Source organism: Leptinotarsa decemlineata, unplaced genomic scaffold, assembly GCF_025532065.1.
Source record: "Leptinotarsa decemlineata unplaced genomic scaffold, Ldec_3_MD MMD2_tig00026299_RagTag_RagTag, whole genome shotgun sequence".
In the NCBI taxonomy this organism is placed as follows: domain Eukaryota; kingdom Metazoa; phylum Arthropoda; class Insecta; order Coleoptera; family Chrysomelidae; genus Leptinotarsa; species Leptinotarsa decemlineata.
The window spans coordinates 12,280,399-12,303,715 of record NW_027412676.1 but is presented as its reverse complement, the minus strand read 5'-3'; the positions used below and the strand labels follow the sequence as shown (position 1 = coordinate 12,303,715).

Sequence of the window (23,317 nt, the reverse complement as noted above, 5' to 3'; positions counted from 1 at the left end):
CCGTCAATTTTGCAATCGAAACTTTGAGTGCTTTGAAGATGAATTTTGATACTCGTTTTTCAGATTTAGATGTCATTGTAAATGAAATTAAGCTTTTTCGAAATCCTTTTGATTCTAACATTGAAACCTTGGCTCCGTAAGTCCAAATGGAAATTATTGATTTACGGTGCAGTGATATGATTAAGAGCAAATGTCAAAATTCATCTTTGTTGGAATTTTATAAGAGTCTTCCACTGGAACAATTTGATAATTTGCATAAATTTGCACGTGGGTTGTTTTCTGTTTTTGGTACTACTTACTTGTGTGAGAAAACGTTTTCCAAGATGAAGTACACAAAGAATGTTTACAGATCTCAATTAACCGATGAGCATCTTAAATCTCTTTTGATAGTTGGTACAAGTAAAATTGATCCACAACTATAAAGTATTGTCGGTGGAAAATCACAATTGCATAAATCTCATTAGTGTTCTAGTTTTACTGGGTTATATTTTTTAGGAGTGATTAACCCCTTCAATTCAAATAAGATTCCTCTTGGCTGGGATTAAATCCAATAGGTGAATGAATGTCATTAAGATGTCATCGATGACATGAGCAGATCAAGCTTATTCCGTACATAAAAATATCGTAATTCATGAATGAAGTGTGTGTATTTTCTATAATGTTATCCAATTTGGTACTGAAGAGCCTTAGGGCAAGTGTCTTAAGGCGAAACATCGGTGAATACCAGTGAGGATGGTATATGTAAGTGCAATTTGTTACCATTCATTTAAAGTGGAACTCATGTGAATGATATCTGATTTTTATTCCACAACGAATATTTGAAATACAAACTGAGTAGAGAAAAGTATCTTCTGTATAATTCAGTATTCATATAGATGTATTTGTTTCGAAAGAATTTTTTCTTTCGTATAATTCAATGTTTATATGAAAGTAGCTGTTACAGGAGGACTTTCTTTCAGTTTGTGTCTAAAAGTTACTTCTTTGCATGATCTACACATCCATGTATAGAGTAACTTCCTTCGTTTCTTTGGAAAACTCCCTCATCCTTCTTTTTTTGTATCAAGATGGAGTAGTGGAAAGCCAAAAACTTTCTTTCCCAAAAATATAGGGTGATCCATTGAAAAAAAATGGATATGCCCTGGGGGTGCGATAGGGAAAGTTACATCAAATGTGAATATATCAAAATGTGTCCCTCTGTATGATATTTTTGACGTGTTTTTTATTTTTCCTGAAAATCATTGTACCGAAAGTAATTCAGGGTGGTTCGTTTTAAATGGAATGCACTGTATAAGCGTGTATTCAGTCAGAGTAGTTCAGTTAAGTGAAGCTATTATAAAGATGAGTTCCGAAATAAATGTTTAGTGGCAAAATTTATACCGAGTGTTGTTATAGGACGGACCTAGGATAGGTAATCAAAATATTATTCATCAGCCTGTAACGTACAAGCTCGCGAGTAATGTTAGTGTTATGGCAGCTAAAAAGTGGAAATTAGACGTTCGTTCCTTTTAAAGTTCTTGAACAATTTTGGTTTTATATAGCAAAGAGATCGAGCTATATGTGCATTATGTCGGAAAAGGGTAGTATTCCGGGCATCTAGTGTTAACGACATTTCCAAACAGGACATGAATCGGGGTTCAACAATAATGCTGATATAACGAAGACAATCTGAAGAGCAGTTGCTCAGTATACGAAGTAGGCAGCATCCTTCATAAAAATTAGTCGAGGGAAATATCAAGCAACTGAATGCAGTTTTGAAAGTGTACAATCTTTGGCGGAGAAGGAAAGACCTTTCACTGATGGGGTATTTATGAAGCAAACGTTTCTGAGATCTGGGGATGTATTGTCTGATGATTTTCCTAAAAAACGCGCAATACTGGTCAGGATTGAAGATATAATAGCAACAGCGCGGACTATTGAGCGGCGAATGGGCTTGTTTCATGATTTTTGGTTTATAGTTCACTTGATAGAAATTTTAAATAGAAAAACTCTGCATTTTGTTTTATCTCTCTAAATACCGCAGTTTTCTCGTAATTAATTATTAAAACTCGAATTTGGTAGAGTGATGACGTCACGCCCTTATTCCCGCTTCTTGTTCGATTGACCAATAGGAACAATAGAAATAATCAACATCACCAAATCGTAAAATTTTAGGAAGCCTATTATATGAACTCGTTAACGTTTCAATTAATGAAAATTTCTCCACACGGAATAAAATGTACACGAAAAATCATGTTTGCAAATGAGTTCTACAGGGTGTCCCTGGACTTCCTCTTTTCCTCTCGGGAATGTATAGATGGGGTCAAAATATCACCAGTACTTCATATAACTTTTTTTCCTAAAATCCTTCGTTACCAAGTAACGGGCCCTCGAAGTTACAAAATGAAAAATGTTTTTCTTTGATAACTTTTCAAGTGAATATTTAAAATCATCCAAATTTTGGTAATTGACTAAACAAATGAATTCCTTCGATGAGCTTTCATGCAGGAGTCAGTTGTTTTGCTACAAAGTCAGGAACGGACTACCCCCGATGGTCCACACCCCAAAACTTTGAAATGACAGATATTTTTCAATATTTTTCAACAAATTAAGGTTACTTGGACAATTTTATGAATAAAAGTACTCGTGTGGAAAGTCGATCGGAGCAACGATTCTTGATAAAAATGTAGTTTCACTCGACGACATCAAACCCGCTCGTCCACCATTATTTGAAATGAATAATTATCAAAGCAGAAATAATAATGATAACGTTAATTCAACAACATTTATCCTGAGATGTCTACCATTATTCGAAAATATTAGTTTTTAAGGAAAATGGAAATGATAGGTAAAATGTTCATAACGAATCTTTATAATGCAAACACGTTTAACTAACGAAACTCAAGAGCCTCAAGAGCAAACAGAAATGAAAAATCCGCTACAGAAACTGCTCGATATGACCACCTTCTCTCTCTATACATTTTCTTCGTCTGCGAAGACACCCTCTCTGTACTTGAAATAGCATTCCAGGGTCGTTTCGTATGGCTTCACAATGTAATGTTATTCTATTCAACAATGCATCTCTTGTGTGAATAGGTGTAGCGTAAACAAGGCTTTTTAGATGCCCCCACAGAAATAAATCCAATGGATTTAAATCCGGAGACCGCGATGGCCATGAATATGGCCCACCTCTACCAATCCATCTATTGTGGAAAATATGGTTCAGATGGTCACGCACAATCAAACTAAAATGAGGAGGAGCGCCATCATGCATAAACCACATATCTCTTCGGGTTTGCAATGGAACATGTTCCAAAAGTCCATTCAAATCGTTCTGAATGAACTCCAAATAACGTTCTCCATTCAATCGGTCCTGTAGAACGAATGGTCCTATAAGATGGTTTCCTATGATACCAGCCCAAACATTCACATTGAATTTCCGTTGGTGTTTGATTTGCAATTTCCCATGGGGATTTTCTTCGGCCCATATATGGAGATTATGAGAGTTGATAACTCCATCTCTACTGAAACCTGCTTCATCAGTGAATAAAACTCGATTAATAAAAGTCATATCCTCTCTTTGCCTATCCATGAACCAATTGGCATATTCCAGTCGTGCTGGAAAATCTTGAGGTGTCATGGCATGTACCTTCTGGATGTGAAATGGGTGGAGCAGTTGTTCCCTAATTATTCTATGAATAGTGGACTTGGATGTATGGAACTGTTCTGATAGATTTCTGATGCTCATTGAAGGATCATCAGCGACGGCTTCCAAAATATTTTCCTCCAATACAACGGTACGTACAGTCCTAGGAGCGCCCTCACCACCTCGTTTTGGCAAAACTGTACCTACAATAATATCGAAATAAAACAACGTGCTCAAATTAATTTTATCAATTATTACATACCTGTCTCCCTCAAGTTGCGATCGACACGCTCGAATGTTTCTCTTGACGGTACCGTTCGATTGGGAAAATGCTCGGAATACAGACGACGAGCTTCTGCAGCATTACAAAATGCTCGTCCATAAAATGCATGCATATCTGCATATTCATTGAATGTAAACTGTTCGGCCATATCAAAAAAATTCAAAATATCCTATAGAATATTGACAATACAATGATAGTCATATGACAACGCACCACTCAACAAAACAAAATCGCATTCCAGTTTCTCATTTTTTATCAAAACTTCCTAAAAGGTTTTTTTGTCAACATCTGTGAAAGAAATGGAACATAATTATTCCCTGGATATTTTTCACCTGATCATGTGCAGCCGTTTTTGTAGTTCATTCGTTTGCTTTTTATTAGTATAGTAAATATTTTTTCCGATGTGCGTTTTTTCAGCTAAATTTAGATTCGTGTTAAAGAATTTCTCCCATAAAATTATAATTATCAGTGAAACTCCTCAACAGTTTAGCTGTGAAGAAGAATTTGAAACATTCGAATGTTGAGTTTCATGAGATTCAGATAACTGATCAACACGAAACGTGATTATTTCACACGTATTATGTACATACAAAATATGGAATGAATTCGATATTTCATAGTAGAGGAGCTTGTTAGTTTAAAAACACCACGAATCTACAGAACTTGATATTTCTTTTGAAAAAATATCTGCTATCACAATTGTGACTTAAACTTCCATATAGGTACTGTACTTTTTGTTTACGACTTCATTTTAGCATACTTTGTATTATTCCTGTTATAAATGTTGTTGAATTAACGTTATCATTATTATTTCTGCTTTGATAATTATTCATTTCAAATAATGGTGGACGAGCGGGTTTGATGTCGTCGAGTAGAACTACATTTTTATCAAGACTCGTTGCTCCGATCGACTTTCCACACGAGTACTTTTATTCATAAAATTGTCCAAGTAACCCATCGGGGGTAGTCCGTTCCTGACTTTGTAGCAAAACAACTGACTCCTGCATGAAAGCTCATCGACGAAATTCATTTGTTTAGTCAATTTGGATGATTTTGAATATTCACTTGAAAAGTTATCAAAGAAAAACATTTTTCATTTTGTAACTTCGAGGGCCCGTAACTTTATTACGATGACTTTTAGGAAAAAAAGTTATATGAAGTACTGGTGATATTTTGACCCCATCTATACATTCTCGAGAGGAAAAGAGGACGTCCAGGGACACCTTGTATATCTAAAATCAGTACACAAAATCGATAGATTACAAAATATTCACCTAAACTATGATTTTACGCATTATTTAATAATATACAGTTATGAAAATCAAAAAATATAGCAAACTGGGTTGAAGAATCATTTCAAATATTCAATTTATTCTACAATCCTCAATACGTACAACTGCAATTTATTATAAAAACGATTCCTACATACATACCTCTTTCTAATATTGCTACTAAATTCAAGCGTTATAGGCTCGCTTGGGTACTCTGTTGGATCTTCCAAAACATGGGAGGAAGATTGAATGAGGTCAAGTATAGACAGAATTGATTGTACTCGAACTGATCCAACAAAATCTTTTGAGGTAATACCGCATTAATCATATGATAAAATTTAATTGATTTTGTTCCATACTTTCAGTAACAGTATTAACTCCAGATAATACTTTCTGTGGAGAATACTTGAAGTTGAAATAAAAAACTGTGTCATCAAATTCAATATTTCCGTTTCCCTTTCATTTATAGTCACTTTTTAAATGATTTTTATGAAGTCTTGGAAGAGTAGAAGGATAGTTCTTCCTTTTCAATACTTTCACTAATTTTTTTTTCTTATCATTTTATCCTTTGGGAACCTAAACTCATCATATGAAATAACTCACTTATGAATCAATGCGCTTTCTGTTTTCTTGTGCCTTTCCGCACAAGAATGCACCAAATTAATATTCAAATATATCTCTAAAACACTTTCAAAACATTCACTAACTAAACTCGATGAGAAAACGAATTGTTCCTACGCAAGCTGTCAGCTAAGAAAAAGTTAAAACTCAATATTGCAAAAACAAGCAGAATGGATCCGATATGACATACATTTTAAATGTCGAATGAACCAATAAATTGTGATATGGATACTGCATTTTCCTGTGAAAATGAACGATCAATTAAAATTTTCTGTAATGATTCATTATTTTTTCTTTAAGAATAAAGCCAGCAAACAAATAAATATACAATAATAAGATCGCTCGAATCCACGAATTAAGCATAAAAATGGACAAAAATATTTGCCTTGATAACTGATATAGAACAAGTTATATCTAAATATGATTCTGAATAGAATTGAACAAGCTGTATTTTCAAATGGTTTTCGAATGCTCATGAACCCTAATAAAATAAATCAATTATGTATTCATGCCACCCATCAAAAAATAAGAAATTCAACGCTACTGGTATATTAGCCATGTTGTCATCCAGTCAGTCAGCGCCCTCTGTAGTGTATGCGACAATGTGCTCTTTCTAATGTCAATGGTTTCCACAAACTTCGTATTTTTGTTAAAGTGATTTCAAAATGAATGTTGAGCCTAGTTTTGTTAAAGCTGACTCCCGACAACTTACCAAGAGTCGATTTTGAAATGATCGATGAATTTTACTTGAAAAATTTACAATACTTTGGTAGGTACCGAAATGAAGAATGAAAAATTGAAACGGTAGGTGGTATATTTAGTAGGTTCCTTTTATTTATATGACATTTATTTAAGAATTTGTCTTTTATAGAAGGATGGAAAGTTTTGATTTAATTTTTATTTTATCTCGACCAAGAAGCAGTATGGTGACTGGAAAGAGAAGCAAAAATATGTACAGTGAAATGTAGAATTACTCCAGAACATATCAATCCAAAAATAACCTGAAAAAATATTTTTCGGAATGTAAACTAATGACACGGAATATGCAGCAAAATAGGTATCTGCCGAGACCTATCTTTTACAAAAAAAAAACGTTCTGTAATTATATAATTCTAACAGATGTATTCACACCGAGTTGACAACAATAACAACAAAAATGGCGTCTGTCGAATTGCAACATCAGATCTGTGATTGGATATTAAAAACCAATACACTTGGCAACTCCACTCTAGTCACGATCCATTTTATTGGTCAACAGACACGCGGCCAATTCAAATTCTTGCGTTTCAAATTATTCTTTTTTCTACAAATATAAAGAGATTTTGGGACCGATTAGGCTTGATAAGTATAATTTACCCCTAATTCGATCAGTCTATAAGCAAACCAGTATCATTTTCCATAGCATGAAACAAGCTCATTACTGAAATGACAGAAAATGTAGGGAAACAACAGAAATACGCCATTGAACATAATATCGTATTTAGTATTTCGTTAGGTTTTTTTGCGTAACTACAGATGGAGCAGCCGCTATGATCGAGACACATAAGGAATTTGTATCTCTTCTTGCTACTCGCATTGGTGGACTACTTTTGAAATTTCATTATATTATTCATCAAAAAAGTTTATGAGCGCATATTTCGAGCGGAAGCTTGAAATCCGTGATGGATACCGTTGTTGAAGTTGTCAACTAAATTACTGGTCGTTCTTCATCAACTCACAGAAAACTTCAAGTCATTTTTACAAGAAATGGAAAGTGCATATTCAGATATTTCATTACTTAGCAATGAACGCTAGCTCAGCCACGGTAAAGTGCTTTCTAGATTTGTGGAATGTTTGAGGGAAATAGGACCATTATTGCTGCAAAAAAGTTAAGCTCAAGTCTAGATAATGAAGAATGGATGTGAATTAAGGGTCCTTACTAATATTACAAATCAACTCAATGAACTAAACCTCAAGTTGCAAAGATATATACTTTCCAAATCCAAAAATATACTTAACCAACCTCAATAATTGTGATAATGCTGCATTTAATGAGGAAATGTTAAACTACATGACTTTACTGAAAAAATAATTTGCTGAAATAGGTCAAGATTTTGATAAACATTGTCACATGTTTTTCTTCTTGATAAAACCAAACCTAATGGATTTTACTAGCATTTCTTCGAATGATTCTCGCATGGATGGATATTCAAGATTTTGAGCTTCAGAATATTGAATTTAGAGACTCCAAGTTATGGAAGACGAAATTTGTGGAACTGAGGAGAGTATTAAAAGGTGATCCTCAAGATAAATCAAACGAAATACAGAATTTCATCAGTTTAAACTTCCATTGTCTAATATGATGATATAAATTGTTTTGAAATCCCTGAAAGAATCTGTAAAAGAATTCAAAAAATATCAGCTGAAAAAACAATTATATCAAACAAAAAACTTAAATTATGATGAAATAACCTACAAGGAATAACCAAAGGAAAACAAAAAAATTTAAATATTAACACGAGCTGAAAAAAATAAAAAAATTATTGACAAGAAACAAAAATTAGGAAATATAAAATTTAAAAGATTCAAAACCAAGTAACTTCACGACGTTTCGATTCTTAGTATCCACAATCGTCTTCAGGTGATAACTGGACTTATTCCTTCGATATCTGACTATTTATAGGTCATACGAACGCTTTCACCTATCCCCTCTTCCCTCTCACCGCTTCATTTGATTGGAGGTTTCCATATGTTACGTATCTCTACATAGCTTGGCTAAATGCGTTGTTGGACAACATATATATGAGGCTTCTTTGAATTTTCTTCTAAACCAGTGTTTCTCCTTGTGGATGATTTCAGCTTGAGCCCACTTGATGTTATGTTGATGAGTCCAAACATGCTCTACTGTTTCTGATTTGCTGGTTTTTCCTCGCTGTGTGTGTTTTTTGTGCTCGGCAAAGCGAACTTTCAATGGCCTCCTAGTTTCACCGATGTATGATTATCCGCACTCGCAGGGTATCCGGTAAATGCAATTCTTGGAATCGCAGTCCGCGTTTGGTGGCCTGGTTTTCGTGAGACTGCTACGGATAGTGTTCCCAGATCTGAAGCAAGTTTTGATATTATACTTGGACCCAATCCTTCCTATCCTTAGTTTTCAGCTAATCTTTTTAATTTTTTTACAGATTCTTTCAGGGATTTCAAATCAATTCATATCATATTAGACAATGGAAGTCCGAACTAATGAATTACACCACAAAACATTATCAACCACCTTCAAACAAATACGGAATTGTTTGACTAGTTTGCAAGTTGAATTTATTAACCTCATGAAAGTGGCAATTGCAATGCTTTATGAATTCGTATCGTCCTATATGTGTGTGTAAGTTTTTTCCCATATACATGTGATCAATATGGGGAATGAACATTATTATCATTATTATTTTTAGGAAAATCATTTTGAATCCATATCGAAGCCGGCTTATTATAAAAAATTCAGGAGCGTGTGTAATATTAAAACTAACTAGACATGAACCAGAAATACAAAAGCTTTCGCGAGAACCACAAGGACAATGTTTACACTGAAAACGTTTCATGTGTTATGTTTTTTTTTCTATTAAAATTTTCAGAAATTTTGTTGAACAATTTCTTTACCTCTTTGTTGAAAGCTTGTCTACCCCTTTTTGTATCCTTCAGCGGTAGATGGGCGATAATGTATCAGTGGTATCATTGCAAAATTGACATTATAGTGAATGCTGCAGAGATAGGGAGAAAGGTAGCGATTTTCCATTCATCGCATTCCATTCCATTTATCGTATTCAGTGAGAGTTGATAGGAAAGACTCATATTATGAATCTTCTATAGCATGTTTAAGTTACCAAACTTAAATTTTGTTTTTCTATTTATGAAACAAATCAAGATACAATTTGTTCAGACACATTCTGGGTCAATAATTCAAATGAACCCAATACACGAGTCTCCGCAAGGAAGTCCGTGGTAAATGCAAGCTACATCAACCGCCGAATGAAATGCATTCTTTGGGGTAGCTTCCATTGCAAAGTAATTAGAAGAAACCAGATTTCGAAAACAATACATTCGTGATCAAATAACAATTTCATTTCCATACTGAATTCAGTAATGTCTTTCCATTCGAAAGATAACGATTCCATAAATTACTTGAATATATCACACTTGAGGATTTATCAAATTCAGAAAGATATACTATTCATGATTGAATGAATTTCTTTCATTGTAAAATAAACATTAAACTGAAATGTAATATTCAAGAAGAAAATCATACTTTTTTTGTAACTCTCCAGTATTGTGAAATAAACTCATGCAACGAACATGTTTGTTTCAATAAACAAGTCATTATACGTTGTACATTATTCAATTGCAATCGGAGCAGCTTTGAAGAATTCTATGTCTAGAAGCAGGATTTTGAATAAGTGAATACATTGATAATCCCCTAGTAAAATCTCTCCGTAATTCTCTTAGAAAATTGTTCTAGAAATTTTCTGTCTCAATAGAGCTTTCAGAAGGGCATAAAACGTAATTACCTCCTTTAAGAACCTGGTAATTGATAAAAAGAAACTTGAGCAACATTCTTCAGTTCATTTCGGTCTCTTGAATTACGGTCGATATAAGATTAATACGAAACGAGCTTCGACAGTAAGCGTTATTTCGAGTTCAGTTTTGCTCCATTTTCCATTGGAAATCTTCACTATTCAACATTAATTACATACAAACAATATATATTCAGGATCGAAAACAAATTCAATTGGGTTTAATTACTTCAATATAAAAATAACTATCAAATACAGATATCTGAAGTATGACATGGAAAACGAACCAAGTTTCATTTTCCATATTTGTGTTGATTGTGAATGGAATAAATAATTCTATGAAATGAAATGCTTCATTCAAATAGGGTACATCCTAATATACAACGATGATAGTAATGTTAACATTAATTTACATATAAATACAATAATACAAAAAAAATTTACTTATATTTGTTAATAAGTAGTCTCACCTACGATAATTGAAAATACAAAAAAATAAAAGATAAAAAATATCACATAATACCTTAATGGTCTCTTAAATGGTCTAATACATTTCTTTTGAACAAAATAAGACTGTTAGAAGACTTTACATTTTCAGGTAGACTGTTATACTTAATAAATCCAAATGTATTAGTGTTGATTGCCTTTGTTAGATTATTTACATACAAATCATTTTTATTCTAGTATTATACTGGTGGATTTGATTATTAAAAATTACAAATTTGTCAAAATATGAGGGTAGAAGGTTATGTAACATTTTGTTAATATAAATCATCGTTAACTATGTAAGCCTACTTTCTATAGATAACCATTCTAGAGTATTTAACATTAAAGATATATGGTACTCCTGTCACATCTCAACATAATCCTCATTGCGCGATTCTGTAGTTTTTGTAGTGTTCTCATTTCATTCAAATCACTTGTGTATAGAAGAGTGGGGCAATATTCAAATTGTGGTTGTATAATTGTTTTATATACAGTTATCCGTGATTGCATAGTTGAGTGTTGGGATATTCTTGTGAATAAATACAATTTCCTCAAAAAAATTTTCTGTATGTAGGTGAAATGGTTATTCATTGATAGATGATTGTCTAAAATGAATCCTATATATTTGAATTCAGTTCAATTTTATCATTTTCTATTTTCATTTCAATTAGATTTAAATCTAATACTCTATATTTAAACAGTGCAGTAAGTATCATAGCCTTTGTTTTGTTTACATTTAGCTTCAATCTATTAGTTTATAAATATATAGCAATATTATGCAATCCTTCATTCATATTTTCAATAGCTTTATCGACATCTTTATCACTAACCGATACTAGGGCATTATCAGCTAAATAATGTTCATATTCACATTCATTACATTTGTTGATATAATTAATGTGAATAAAGAATAGTAATGACTCCAAAATACTTCCCTGCGAAACCCCGTGGTCTACGCTTATTGCTGTTGATACAAATTCATTGATTTTGGTTACCGGCCTTCTTTCTGTGAGATAATCACTGATACAACCAAGTACTTTTCCTTTAATCCCATTTTTTTTATTTTTTAAATAATATTTCACGATTAACCGTTTCAAACGCACGTTTAAGATCTAAAAATACTTCTACAGTGTACATGCCTTCATCCATTTTATCTTTCCATTCAGTAACTGTAAGCTGAAGTGCGAATTCGCATGAATGTCTGGCTCTAAAATCAGATTGGTTTGTAAATAGTATGTCTTTTTTATTGAATTATTCTTGATATACTACTGATGCTAACAGTTTTTCAGCGCAAGGTAAAGTGTTAATTGGCCGATATTCATCACATTTTTTGTGTTTGGAACTTTTTCGATAGGCGTAACTGTACTTGTTTTAAGATCATCTGGAAAACTACCATTTTTTAACGAGGTGTTGACAAAATGTCCAATTACTTCGAAACAACTCTTTATAATTTTGCTCGATAATGCATCTACTTGTGATCCTTTGTTTGCTAAATTGGATACAATTACTTTCAATTCTTGGAGAGTTAGTATTTTAAAATCACTGAAACCCTCTTCATCAACGTAGTCGATGTGACAGGTGAATCCAATATCTTCAATATCCGAAATAATGTCTGTAATACTATTTACAAAAATGAATTGAAACAATTAGACAATCCTTATTTTTCTCTAATGATAACTTTTTGCTAATTTTTTTCAAATTGAATACCATTAGCAAAATAGTTTGTGAACTGTTTTGGATTGATTTGATTTTTTCAGAGTTTTCCACATTAAACGTGGGTTATGTTTGTTGCTGTCAATCTGATTAACATAATTCTATCGTTGAAAGTTGATGAATGAAAGTTTGGCTGCAATTTATCTTCATTACCGCTTATGAATACCTAATATCATATGGTCAATATATCTCTCACACTCCCTATCACTGAACATTGAATGAAAGCAATAATACCTTTGAGATACCGTAGAAACATATGAATATGACTTGATTGGTTTATTGAATTCAATCAATTGATTAGAAAATTGCGGGTATCTCATTTCGAAGTATCATGAAGACATAAAACAAAAATATGTTGTCAATGATTGATTTTTTCCTAATGACAAATTTACTCTGAAAACGTCAATTTGATGTGACCTAACATATCCAAAATTTTCGGAAAGGGAAGACTTTCTACTTCTCCATTCTTGAACAAAAACATTAGGGAATCTTCCAAAGGAAGAAAGGAGGCAATCAATTTCAAATTGTTGTAAATCATGCCCTAGAGAAAATAACATCAGCCACCTCTGGAAGTCATAAAACAATTGTGACGTAGTTGAGAGCGCGCGATATTCGGTGCCGCTCTAGATAGAGCGAGAATAATGCTACGGATTTCGATGGAAGAAAATCTCCTCTTGAAACAGCTACTTTCATTTTGAAATTGAAGAAAACGAAAAAAAAAACTGTCACATTATTGGGAAAAACTAAAAAAATCCAAATTAATCCATAAAAATATCAATTCGCATTTCCTTCAATACCGGGCGGCATATCAGGAAGTATACAATTCACATTTCATCAAGTAATTTTAACATCAATTATAATTGCTGAGACTGCTGTTTCAGCACTTCAGCTAATGTTGGTTTTTTATAATGGGAATTGGAATTACTGACAAACGATTTATCACTTCCCACATAGCACTAGATATTCATGGAATATTCCCTGTATATCATAAAACGAACGTATATATTCCAAATATTCATAGAATATTCTTGGAATATATACATGCCTTCAGAATATTCATAGAATATGCTTGAATGAATATGGCAGGATTATTCCCGAAAGAATGTGCGTAGAATGTCTATAAATGGATTATTCTCCCTTGAATATTCTAAGAATATTGTCGATCGAATATACCATATGGTATATTCTTAGAATATATCCCCACGGTATATTTTGGAATATTCGGTACAATGGAATTTTGAATTATCTTATAATAACGTATTCAAATAATTCAATATTATTAAAAACAAAAATATTTGAAGATCTTAATCGAATGCATAACCTAATGTATATAACCCTGACAGTGTTAACCAGTTTTTGAACTCAACGCAAAGATTCTGGATGAATTGCTCCAACAGCAACTGTTGGAAACGACAAAAAAATTTGAATAGGCCAATAAATGAACCAATTGCATCAATAAATTGGTTAATTCTCATCCTATTTGTCTTTTTGTATTTGAAATTATTTAATTACAAAGCGAAAAATCCTGGAAACAGAAAAATGGGGAAGTGAATAATTGGAGTAAACGTTTCTCATTGGTCAATTGAAGTGTAGCGCGCGACAGTCGAATAAGCTCTGTGAAAGCGGCTGTCCCTTAATGCATGGCACATTTGCGTTTGCGTTAAATTCGACATTTGATTCAACATGGCGGTTGACGTGGCAGGTTCGTGTGTGTAATGCATGATGTGTTGGTGTTATTATCAAAGTATAATTCTGTCACGTTCAGTGTACCATTTATAATTTGGGGTTGTCCAATTTGCAGTACAGCGAATAGTTTGATTTTGGATCTTCAAACAGGAGAGTTGCATCTATTCAGTCTTCAAGAAAAGTAAGTAAAATGCAATAGTATCGATAGTAAGTGAAATTCATTGAAGAACCCATCATACCACTCATTTTAAATACTTCATTTGTGGGTTCATTTTTCTAAGTGAGAAACCTAACCTAACCTATTTTTTGATGTAATACACTTTTTCTTTTTCAATGAAATGATATATTTATTATTTTTTAATTAGTGCTGATGAATTCACAGAGTTGTTATTTTAGTATATTTTTAGTATACATTTGTTTGAGAGTAGGAACATCCTAATTTGAATACATTTCTAATATTTGTAATATGACAGTATTCAGGAATATTTTATTCAGTGAATAAATATTTTGAATTAGATTTTTTATTTTTAATGTTGGTTGAAACATCAAATATTTCAGTGTATATTGTTTTTAAAATATATTTGTTTATGAATATTATGTGTTTTATTACTTGTGTGAATCTTGTATCAAAATGCAATATATACATGCCTAATAGCGGTTACTCGTCACATTCTTGGAATATTCCAAATATTCCTAGAATATTCATAAAATATATTTAAAGAATATTCTATGGTGTTTCTCTATTGTATATTCCTACAATAAACTAAGAATATCCTGAATATTTTATGAATATTCCTCGGGTTCTATTCCTGGAATATTCTTAATAGAATATACCTTAGATATTCTAAGAATATTATAAGATATTCCAAGAATATTCCCAAGGAATATTCTTAAAATATATCAAAGGTTCGCCAGGAGCACTTCCAGGGAATATTCTCCAGAAGATATATATATATCCATGGCATATTCATAGCATAATACAATATCCTTAAATGTATATTCATGAAATATACCTGGAATATCTATTGCTATGTGGGTTGGACATTGAAAGAGGGGGGTTGAGGGAAAATGGGAAGGCAGTTGCTTGCAGGTAGCTCCCAAAGTGTGACACACTGTCAGAAATTATGATGAGCTATTTGTAAGTACGGTTCTGTTGTTTTTATTTGAAATAGATCTATTGATTTTATCCAACTGTTTCAGTCACACAGCGCCATAACTCATGAACTGGGCAAATCAACTGAAAGAACAAAATTGACAGTGGAACCCGCAATAAGTGAAAATTGATAACTGGTTACCGAAGATCCTAACTGGGGTCGCGATCTTTCTTCCTAAACAAATACTTTCATATGAACACTGAATTATACAAAAAACTATTTCCTCTGTTCAGTTTGTATTCCAAACATTCGTTATGAAATTGAATCAAATAACATTCACAGGATTGCTACATAATATAATAAAAGAAGGAAGTCCAATTTTACTCACAAAGTGGTGAACATGCGATGTTTGCCTCTTCAGCACCAAATATGGATATGGTTGGACGGTAGCCGGGCGGTTCGACGTGAGTACTTTGTTCACTCAGTCATTTGGCTGATGTGTGAGTCGATGGTTCAAGCCGCAGGCTGAATGCTCAAGTTATACTTGGTATCCTCCAAACCGTGTTAGGAATTACATATTAAAAGGTGAGACCTCGTTAGTTATTAGCTCGCACAAGTTTCGTAGGGGTGCAACAGACGTTAATGGAAAAAACATATTTTTAAAAACATATTAGATCAGGCACCCAATTCATTCATAGAGGAAAGTGTTCTTCTGTAAAATTCAGTTTTCATTTGGAAGTATTTGTTTCGAAATTATTTTTCATTGGTGTAATTCCATATTTATATAATAGTTTTTTCAAGGACAAAACACAAGCACTACAGCAAAATTCTCAAGGCGCTCTTAGATTGGTACCTGTGCGATAGTAGCGATTCACATTGGATTTGAATCGTTGGAGACTGAATCCATTTGGAAAAACGTTCTCAGGAAGTTTATTCTGCATGAACGCATTTCTTCAGATGGAATAGTTCTTGAACAGTGAAGTTCGAAGTGTACTGAGTTGAATCTCGAAACGATGAGAAGCCATAGTCCGTCGCGTATTTCTGGTGGAATCTAATGTGCCAAGTCACTTGAACACTTCCCGTGGAAGTATCTATAGAAGAGAGATGAATGTCCAACATTTTTTCGATGTTCTTACAGCATTGAATTGAACCTGGTTACTTTCATCCCAATTTGAAATCATTTCTAGATCCTCATTAAGATATGCAACTTCCTGCTGCCGGTGAAGATGTTCATCTGCAACCGATGCCCTGGAATCCAAATGGAATGACGAGACAAGTGTGCTGTCATCAGTAAAGCAATATATTGGATTCTTGGTCGTTGATATACAATAAAAAGAGGGTTGGAGACAACATGGATCCCTGGGGAACACCAGCGTTGATGGTGAAAGTATTCTAGAGATATCCATCGACAGCCACTTGCAGGGAACGTTTTTTCAGGAAGCTGAAGAGCCATACACAAAAATGATCCGACAAGCCATAGCATCGAAATGTGGCCAGCAAACCCTCATGCCACAATCGGTCAACGGCCTTAGAAATATCAGCAGCAGCTTTTGATCCTCTGTGTTTCTCGATTGCGTTGTTCGAAATATTTGAGGATATGATGGCTTACGATTGTTTCGAAAGGGCTTTTCTTTCAATTTGTGTTTGAAAGTCACTCTTTTACATGATCTATTTTATGTGAAGTAATTCTTTTCAGTTGATTGCTTCCTTCCTTCCTTTGGAAGATTATCACATTTTTTTGTTCAGACATAAGAAGTAAAAAGATGCAACCTTCCTTTTACAAGAATCATTCTCTACTGAGAACATACCACTTTCAGTTTGTAATAATTATAATAATAATATTTATTTGACTACGTTACATAATACAATATATTTGTAGCAAGTCATGTCTGGCTTTACATTTGAAATTCACAAGTTAAAATTCACACAACAATCACATATGTAAAAACTTTGAAAATTAAAAAGAAGTAGTGACTTGTATGTTACCACAAAAAAGTGTTCTGAAGTTTTCGTCAGAATATAAGCAATGCCTCAACAAATAATTTTTCAATTTTCTCTTGTATGTATTCAGACTGAGTTAGTTGAAATTTCAGGGCAAAATATTGTACAGAGAGTAAGTAATCTATGGATTTGTTTTGCGGTAAGTGAAGACGATATTGATTTATTTTAATGTGGTGAGCGTTTCGTGTGTTATGTTCTTGAATATGACATTTTTTCGCCATTCTTATGGATTTCAATCAAAACATAATAAAGAAATAAAGTTGGCAATGGCATAATTCTGAGTTTTTTGAAATATTTTCGACAGTGATCCCTGTATCCAATATTAGCCAGCATTCTCAATGCCTTCTTTTGCATCCTAAGTATTTGAATGGAATGACATGAATTTCCCCAAAGTTGTACACCATAACTAATACGAGTGGGTAACAGTAAAAAATATGAGGTTTTTAATATATTTGCAATTGTGATGTACTTCAATTGGCGAAGAACAATTAGAGAACCCGACAGTTTTCTTCTCAGTTGAGAAATATGTGCAGACCAGTTGAGTTTATTACCTAATGTAATGCCCAGTAATTTAACTTCATTAGTTTCACAACTAGAGATAATTTGATTATTAGCAGAACTCTGGATGTATTGTGTTTTCTGACAATTTAGTTTCAGCTTATTAGATAGAAACCACTGATTACCACTATTAGATATCTCGTCGAGACGAGACTGTAACATATCATTATTTTTATTCGACAGAATGAAAGTGGTGTCGTCCGCAAAGAGAACCGATTTGAACGGCATCATATGTTTGCACAACTCACTCACCTAAATGACATATAAGAGCGGGCCCAAAACAGACCCTTGCGGAACGCCATGCTTAATAGTTTGAAAGATTGATAGGTACCGTTGAGCATCACTACTTGTTGACGATTGTTAAGATGGGTTCTTACTAAGTTACGCGGAATACCTCTAACTCCGTAATAGTTTAATTTTTCCAATATAATTTCATGTGAGACGCAGTCGAATGCTTTCGACAGGTCACAAAGCATCAACGCAGTGTGATTGCCCTGCTCAAGTTTCTCAATCTGGCCAGACACTATGTCGAACACTGCATCTATTGTCGAGCGCGATTTTCTGAAACCATATTGTGAGTTGCTCTATGCCTACTCAAAGTAGGCATAGAGCAGAATCTTAATTATAATTTCAACCACTTTACTGAATGTTGAAATAATACTTATTGGTCTGTAGTTATCAATGGCTTTTTCATCACCATTTTTAAAAAAGGGCACTACTTTAAAAGACTTGAAGATATCTGGAAAGATACCAGTACATTAGATTAAATTGATCAGTATAGTAAGAGGTTGGATTATTATAAAAGAGGTTTCCTTCAGTATTCGACTATCGAGTTCATGGGTATCTGAACATTTGGAGTCCTTCAGTGAATTAATTGCTTCCCAAACTCATATCTCATGCATGGTTCGAAAAAAAAATGACTTTTACGAATAAGGAATTTTTTTCAAATTCAAAAGCTCCTCGTTTGCAACATACGGGAGAGAATTAATGATAGTATCAGCAATGTTACTGAAAAAGTTATTCATCTCATCAGATGATAGTTCGATTGTCGGTTTTTAACGGTATTAATTTCTCCCGAAATTTATTATTTTCCAGCATTTTTGAAAGCTTTTATTTAACTTGACTTGTATGTATGCTAACAAATCTTGCAAGTTTAATTTGACCCACTTCCCGGTATCCGATTGACCTGAAATTTTGCGTGCTGGTCCAGAACCGATGACAATGCATGTTGATTATGAACGTGACCTGATGCTGTTGCCAGGATCGGCTCCATACGAGAGATCACCTCAGCGGCAAATAGCAGGGATAAGAAATTTTGTATACGCATTTGTTCATGATAGGCAGTTGGTAGGCCCAAAATGAAATAGATGCCACATCCAGGGTTGGCTTCAATAAAAAAATATATTTCTAGAAAAAAAATTTAATTAAACTCTGAAAAGAAGACAATAAATGGTGTAGTAGGTTGTAAAAACCCATATTCATTTGCATTGTAGGAAATATTATTATCTACCACCCTCTAAGGTCACAGAGTAGGAGGGTCCATCATGCAATGTGAGCAACAGGCACAAGAGGCATACCATGACTTGTATAATTGGTGAGATGGGCGTCATAAGCATTGGTCTGTAAACCGTCTAGTGGCGCATCTTTCACCAAATTACCACCCAAGTCAAGATGAGGCCGTGCCGAGGACTAAGTGGCATCAGGGTGTAAAATGATGTCGTGAACGTACCACCTCAGGGCACCGGAGCGCACCCTGTTGTATATTAGCTCTTACCCTGCTAAACGAAGCTCTGGGAGGGTTGACAAATATTTCTTCGGTACTTGTGGGAACACTATGGGAAATAAACAAACATCAACACAGAAGAAAAGAAGGTTAGTGAAAGAGAAATTGAAACGTAATGAAAAACTTGCCAATGAAAGCGTTAACTTGAAACGCCAAAGGCCTCCTGGTAGAAGAATTAGACTGTTCGAAACTAACTGAGACTTGGCCATGTAATAATGACGCCATCAATGGAATGAATAGACTAAGAAATATAACAAGCTAATTCTTCTATAAGGTATGCCGGAGGAGTAAGTACCTACCTACTTCTATAGAATATAGTTCATCCTAATAATAGTTTTTCCCGTTCCTTATGTTTTTTTTTTGAATGACTCTCCGTTTCATAGATGTACTTTCGTATTCATCGATAACTATTGATTGAAACTAAAAAATATAAAATAAAATAATAATAAAAAACTTTTTGAAACAAGCTTTCATTTAAGTGCCCTGAAAAGATCAAAATATAGTTATTTATGTATCAAGGGAATTAGGAGGGCCTTAATTACCGATGGCAAAGTTTGTGTCCCGAGGGCCTCTGGCCCGAGGGACAGCAATTGCCTGAGGTTATTAAGGCTCATTAATTCCCGTGGTACATAGATAATTTTATTTCTGACCGATTTCAATAAAATTTTGTTCATTTTTAAAACGGAAAAATGTACCAATTCATTACCTTCCCGGTATATTTGAATCAGGTACCGTTGATTATAGTAGAGTTTTCTTGTTGCTAGGTTGTTGCTATGTTACTTGTTTATAAACAGAACTTTGTTATCAAGCTGTGTTTGCGGTGAAAACGTGTTTTCTACCCCAAATATAATGGAGGATATTTTGAAAAAAGCTGAACAAGCAAGAGAATCATTAATTCCATCGAAAAGTGAAGCCGTATACCAAAAAGAATACAAGATATATCTGGACTGGCTGACACGGAAAAATGTTATGCCAAAAGATGTCACTGAAACTGTATTTCTGGCATATTTTCAAGAACTGGTAAGGAATTTTCTATGTTTTTCGGAAGATTTCCAGCCATACAAAAGAAGAAATTGTTTCCAGTGGCGGAAGTAATTTTCAGGGAATATTTCAAAATTGTACATTTATTATTTGTAATGACGTGAATAAATAAAATATGGTTCAGTTTTCATTTCTATTTATTTTTACTTGTGAAAGGTAGAGGGAATTATAAAATCTATAATGTCCCAAGGGAGTTATGACCCTCTTTATTGATAGCGTAACTATGACGATATAAGCTTATAATATCCCGGTCAGAAATAAAAATTTTTATAACTCCCTTGGGACATTATAGATTTTATAATTCCTCTACCTTTCACAAGTAAAAATGAATAGAAATGAAAACTGAACCATATTTTATTTATTCACGTCATTACAAATAATAAATGTACAATTTTGAAATGTTCCCTGAAAATTACTTCCGTCACTGGAAACAATTTCTTCTGTATGGCTGGAGCTTCTGTTCACTACAGTCGAGGTACCTGCCTCTTCTGATGACAAAGTAGACAACATACGCGCCGTTTTATTTCTCACTTCGATGCTATCCTCCAAATACCCCTCCGCCACCGTGGAACTTTTCCAACCTCCGTGTCTTTTTAAGTTAGTCATAGTTGCTCCTGCATTGGCTAGAGCAGTAGCAGAAGTGCGACGAAGGCAATGTCCCGTATAGGAAGATGAGTTTGGCAATCCTGAATACATTGCGATTTTGCTGGGGATTTTCCCAAACATGTTTTTTCCAATTGGCTGAGATGTACATTTATTTTGTCGGAAGCTCAAAAAAAATCGTTCAATACCTTTAGGACGCAAAGACATAAATTCTTAATAAAGGCAAAGCGGAGAACTCTTTTTCATCCACAACTGTAAATTTCTTCGATACACCAGTTTTACTTTCCGGTACGTTCACTACCATAACGGAATCCCGGTCCTCTATATCCGATATCTTCATATTCAAAAGTTCCTGACTTCTGCATCCTCCAAAATAACCCATAATCAAAACAACCTATAACAAAAAAAGGAAATAAATACACACAAAAAGGAAAATAAGAAAAAAAATTACCTTATGCAATAAATGAATATCATTAGGAGCGTCCTTTAGGAATCTGATAACATCTTTAGGAGATAAAACAGCAGGCTTTTTCGGCTTATAACTCTTACTCTTCCGTTTCAAAAAAGCCTGTAGTTCATTGAACTTGGTGATATCTCGTTTCTCATGTATAGTCACCATCGATTTTAGCATTGACCATTTAGTCCATGAAAAATTCGGACTTTACGTTTCTGACTGAAACGAATAAACACAATTACTACTAAATCTACCGAAAAACATAGAAAATTCCTTACCATTTCTTGAAAATATGCCAGAAATACAGTTTCAGTGACATCTTTTGGCATAACATTTTTCCGTGTCAGCCACTCCAGATATATCTTGTATTCTTTTTGGTATACGGCTTCACTTTTCGATGGAATTAATGATTATCTTGCTTGTTCAGCTTTTATCAAAATATCCTCCATTATATTTGGGGTGGAAAACACGTTTTCACCGCAAACACAGCTTGATAACAAAGTTCTGTTTATAAACAAGTAACATAGCAACAACCTAGCAACAAGAAAACTCTACTATAATCAACGGTACCTGATTCAAATATACCGGGAAGGTAATGAATTGGTACATTTTTCCGTTTCAAAAATGAACAAAATTTTATTGAAATCGGTCAGAAATAAAATTATCTATGTACCACGGGAATTAATGAGCCTTAATAACCTCAGGCAATTGCTGTCCCTCGGGCCAGAGGCCCTCGGGACGCAAACTTTGCCATCGGTAATTAAGGCCCTCCTAATTCCCTTGATACATAAATAACTATAAATCACATTAACCACATTCATTTATGACTTTACAGAATTGAAATCATAATGAAAGCTTGTCACGATAATTTCAATTTGTAATTGAAATTTTGTAATCAGGTAGGCAACTACTAAACTTGTAAGCAATTCATAATGTTCGTAATTGAAAATGTGGAACTTTAAACCTTGAATAACTTTTTTGCATACATGGGATTTATCGGAAATTTATTGCAGTACCTAGTTGATCTGTCAGAATGTTTTTAATTTAAATTTCATCTGACTGAAGATGTAAAGTTTTTTCTAGGCATCATGACAAGCTTTCATTATTATTTTAATTCTGTAAAGTCATAAATAAATGAGGTTAATGTGATTTTAAATATCATTTTGATATTTTTAGTACACTTAAATGAAAGCTTGTTTAAACCGATTTTTTATCATTATTTTATTTCGCGGATATCATTGCCATATTCTTTCTCGACCTATTTGTACGCTATGAAACCATTTGGGGTCTTGGTTTTTGTCTGCTATTTGTTTGAGGCTGTGCATATTATTTTTCATCTGTCATCTGTCATCTGAAAACCATTGAACCGGTGACTTGTTCATTTTTCGTTTACATTTTTTCAGAGGAAAAAGTTTCAATGTGAGAGTGTTATAATTGTTGACTAAGAAATTTTCTGAAAACTCTGGATCAGTTTGGTCGCTAAAAAATATTTGCCAATTAATGTCACATAATTATATTCAAAATCATTTCTACCGTTGAAATATATTTCAGAGAAGTAGT

At 33.6% G+C, this 23,317-nt stretch overlaps 1 protein-coding gene across 1 annotated transcript; it reads right to left on the bottom strand.

The window, feature by feature from the left end:
* Nucleotides 1–21,036: 21,036 nt before the first annotated feature.
* LOC141484913 (uncharacterized) lies at nt 21,037–22,558 on the bottom strand. The gene is made up of 2 exons (XM_074180611.1): nt 21,755–22,558; nt 21,037–21,697 (listed from the first exon to the last, which is right to left on the bottom strand). The coding sequence occupies exons 1-2, from the start codon at nt 21,932–21,934 to the stop codon at nt 21,494–21,496; spliced, it is 384 nt and encodes a 127-aa protein (XP_074036712.1). The 5' UTR covers nt 21,935–22,558; the 3' UTR covers nt 21,037–21,493.
* Between the last annotated feature and the right edge of the window lie 759 nt (nt 22,559–23,317).